This window comes from Phalangium opilio, unplaced genomic scaffold, assembly GCF_054372755.1.
Source record: "Phalangium opilio isolate 3A_F unplaced genomic scaffold, DU_Popi_V2 ptg000209l_1, whole genome shotgun sequence".
Classification (NCBI taxonomy): domain Eukaryota; kingdom Metazoa; phylum Arthropoda; class Arachnida; order Opiliones; family Phalangiidae; genus Phalangium; species Phalangium opilio.
Genome location: NW_028324217.1, coordinates 6,332,687 through 6,335,814, shown reverse-complemented (window position 1 = coordinate 6,335,814; position 3,128 = coordinate 6,332,687). Strand labels below are relative to the sequence as shown.

At 31.2% G+C, this 3,128-nt stretch overlaps 1 protein-coding gene across 1 annotated transcript; it reads left to right on the top strand.

Moving 5' to 3' along the window:
• Positions 1–1,842: 1,842 nt before the first annotated feature.
• LOC149618698 (uncharacterized) lies at positions 1,843–2,701 on the top strand. Its single transcript, XM_089854841.1, has 2 exons — positions 1,843–2,214; positions 2,279–2,701. The coding sequence occupies exons 1-2, from the start codon at positions 2,043–2,045 to the stop codon at positions 2,413–2,415; spliced, it is 309 nt and encodes a 102-aa protein (XP_089710967.1). The 5' UTR covers positions 1,843–2,042; the 3' UTR covers positions 2,416–2,701.
• The last annotated feature ends 427 nt before the right edge of the window (positions 2,702–3,128 follow it).

Sequence of the window (3,128 nt, the reverse complement as noted above, 5' to 3'; positions counted from 1 at the left end):
TTCATTAAAAGTCAAAATGTAAATCTTATTTATCTGAGTTTGTGAATGAATCGCGATAGAAGTATATTATTTCGAAGTAATAATTTAAAACGTTTATTCAAATATTTCCTGATTTCTTCAAGCATTTCCATATTTCCTGATTTCTTCAAGCATTTCCATATTTCCTGATTTCTTCATATATTTCCTGATTTCTTTAAATATTACGTGTTTTCTTTAAATATTTCCTAATTTCTCCAAATATTTCCTGATTTCTTCAAATATTTCCTGATTTCTTTAAATATTACGTTTTTTCTTTAAATATTACCTGTTTTCTTTATATATTACCTGATTTCTTCAATTATTTCCTGATGTCTTCAATTATTTCCTGATGTCTTCAATTATTTCCTGATGTCTTCAATTATTTCCTGATTTCTTCAATTATTTCCTGATTTCTTCAATTACTTCCTGAGTTCTTCAATTATTTCCTGATTTCTTCAAATATTTCCTTATTTCTTCAAATATTTCCTTATATCTTCAAATATTTCCTTATTTCTTCAATTATCAATTTGGTTTTTCATTTCCAATTTCGTCTCCAATACTTCACGAGAACCGTACGAAATTTCGTATAAATGTCGCACCCAAAGACTTAACCACTTAAACATACATTTTCCACGATCGAGAAAAATGACGGCAACTTGAAAGGAAAGTCAGTATTCTTCCATAACGTTTGTTTAGTATACTTCTGAATGTAACCAAATATGAGTTCTCCCACGCAAATTGCCACTGTCGAAAAAGGCGGGCAGAATTTGTACTACGTCTCGTAAAACGTAGAAAATAAGGGTGAATAACTGACGTCAGTATTATTGAAAGGTGTGTCGGGCTGGGGTGCAATTTCTGGTTGCTATGGGAACCGTTGTTATGATGGAATCTATATATCATACTGAGCCCAAAACGTGAGCGAAAGTTTGAGCGCGGGCGTTAGCGTTTCCGGTTTGAAATTGATGTTGATGAAATTCGAGACTGCTGCCGATAATATCTCGATATGTGCGGGATTATTTCGTCAGGAAAATAAAGTTAGGGGGTTAATTAGGAAACAGGCATTAAGACTAACCTCTTTTTAATTATGAAAACTATTATTATAGACCATCTGCTGACCTAGTATATCTTTATTCATGGTTCTAATAATGGTCTAATCTCCCTAAGAAATATTAATAGTCCATTATTTCTGCCTCAAATATATTAATTAGTCTATTATTTCTCCCTAAGAAAAGTATTAGTCTATTATTTCTCCCTAAGAAAAAGTATTAGTCTATTATTTCTCCCTAATAAAAATTATTAGTCTATTCTTTCTACCTCAAAATAATTATCAGACTATTATATCTCTCAGTGTACTAAGAGATAGTACTAGACTATTATTTCCCCTTAGAAGTATTATTAGTCCATAATTTCTACCTCAAAAATATTATTAGTTCATTTGTTTTACCTCAAGATATATTATTAGTTTCTTATTTCTACCTCAAATATATAATTAGTCTATTATTTCTCCTTAATAAATATTATTAGTCTATTATTTATTCTTAACAAATATTATTAGTCTGTTATTTCTCCTTAATAAATATTATTAGTCTATTATTTCTCCCTAAGAAATACGATTAACGCATTATTTCTCCCTAAAAAATCATTACCAGAGTAAAGTTTACAGAAGTCACAGGTGTGTAGCGGGAAAAACATTTCTACAGGCGTTCTATGGGAAACCCATTAGGCAGCAAACCCCTAGAATCCGGCTTTGCCCTTACACATTTAGAATGCATGTCGAACAAATAAATGTTCACTTTTTGATAAGTAAAATTCAATAAATAAAATATCTATTCGCAACGTAAAGTTACTATAGGGGGCGCCACTGAAAATTCCAATATGGCGCAAACTAAAGGAAACAAACCATCTGTCGTGTACTAAGAACTCGATCTTTCGGGTGTGTTTTAATAGTGATTCACAGATTATACAAGCGAAATTAAACTACGGTTACTTACTGCTGCGTTTATGGATGTAAAAATAATGGAACAATGGAGAATATTCATTTCCGTAGATTTCCGCGTGACGCGAAATTAGCAAAACAGTGGGATATAGCATTAAAAATGGGCAAACCAAACAGTAAAACTATGGTAGTCTGCTCCCATCATTTCGAGGGAAAAGATTACCGCCCTAACTTCCCTAAGCCAATTTTTCCAAATAAAGGTAAGATTTTGTACTCAAGTTGTATTGTGATAGTCTGTTAATTAATTTTATGCTATAATTATAGATCAGTCAACGTATCTACTAAGGTTACGCCCGTTGGCCGTTCCATCGGCTAACCTTCCTTTGAGGAAGTTTGAAAAGAAAGCTACTAAAGTTAATGGAAGGTTAGAAAGATTGAAGAAGAGACAAAGATTACAGTGATATCCGCTATCATTAATTTGTCAACACCAATTTTGGCCAATGATAAGTTCTAAGATCAATGTAAATAGGCGAACGAAGAACTAGGTAAGACATTGAGCTTGTAAAAATCACAACATTTTGAACTTTATTTTTTATCACTACTCATTTTTGAGCTTGAAAAACATCAGAATATTTTAAATTTCATTGAATAAAGATCTTATCACAGTTTTAAGAAACCTAATTACAGCTATTTTTTAATTAATTTTGTACTTAATAAAAGATCTTAAAATCACACTTGGTAAATATGAAATAAATTAATTACACCTTGCTTTCTTTACTCCATTTCAAAAATGATGGTAAATAATACTTGAAATATGTGATTTGCAGTCTAATTAAAAGTGTGTCAATAAATTTTTGATCACGAGGAACCTCAATGATGGAACAGTCGTCTTCGAATTTGGAATAAATGGTAAAATGGCAATTATTGACTCCTAAAAGAATCATTTTGACCCTCTGTTTTGATGGCTATGGCTACAGCTTTTTCAAAAGATAATGCTACTTCTTTATCATAAAATAACTTCTCCTCATCTGTCATTAACAGAAGACTAGATGATATATTTTCTTCTAAATTTAAATGAGAGAAATCCACACGATCGGTCATTATTGAAAAAAACTGCGTCATTGTTGCTCTTTTATTGTTCATAATGTTTCTATTCCTAGTCTGGCTTTCCACC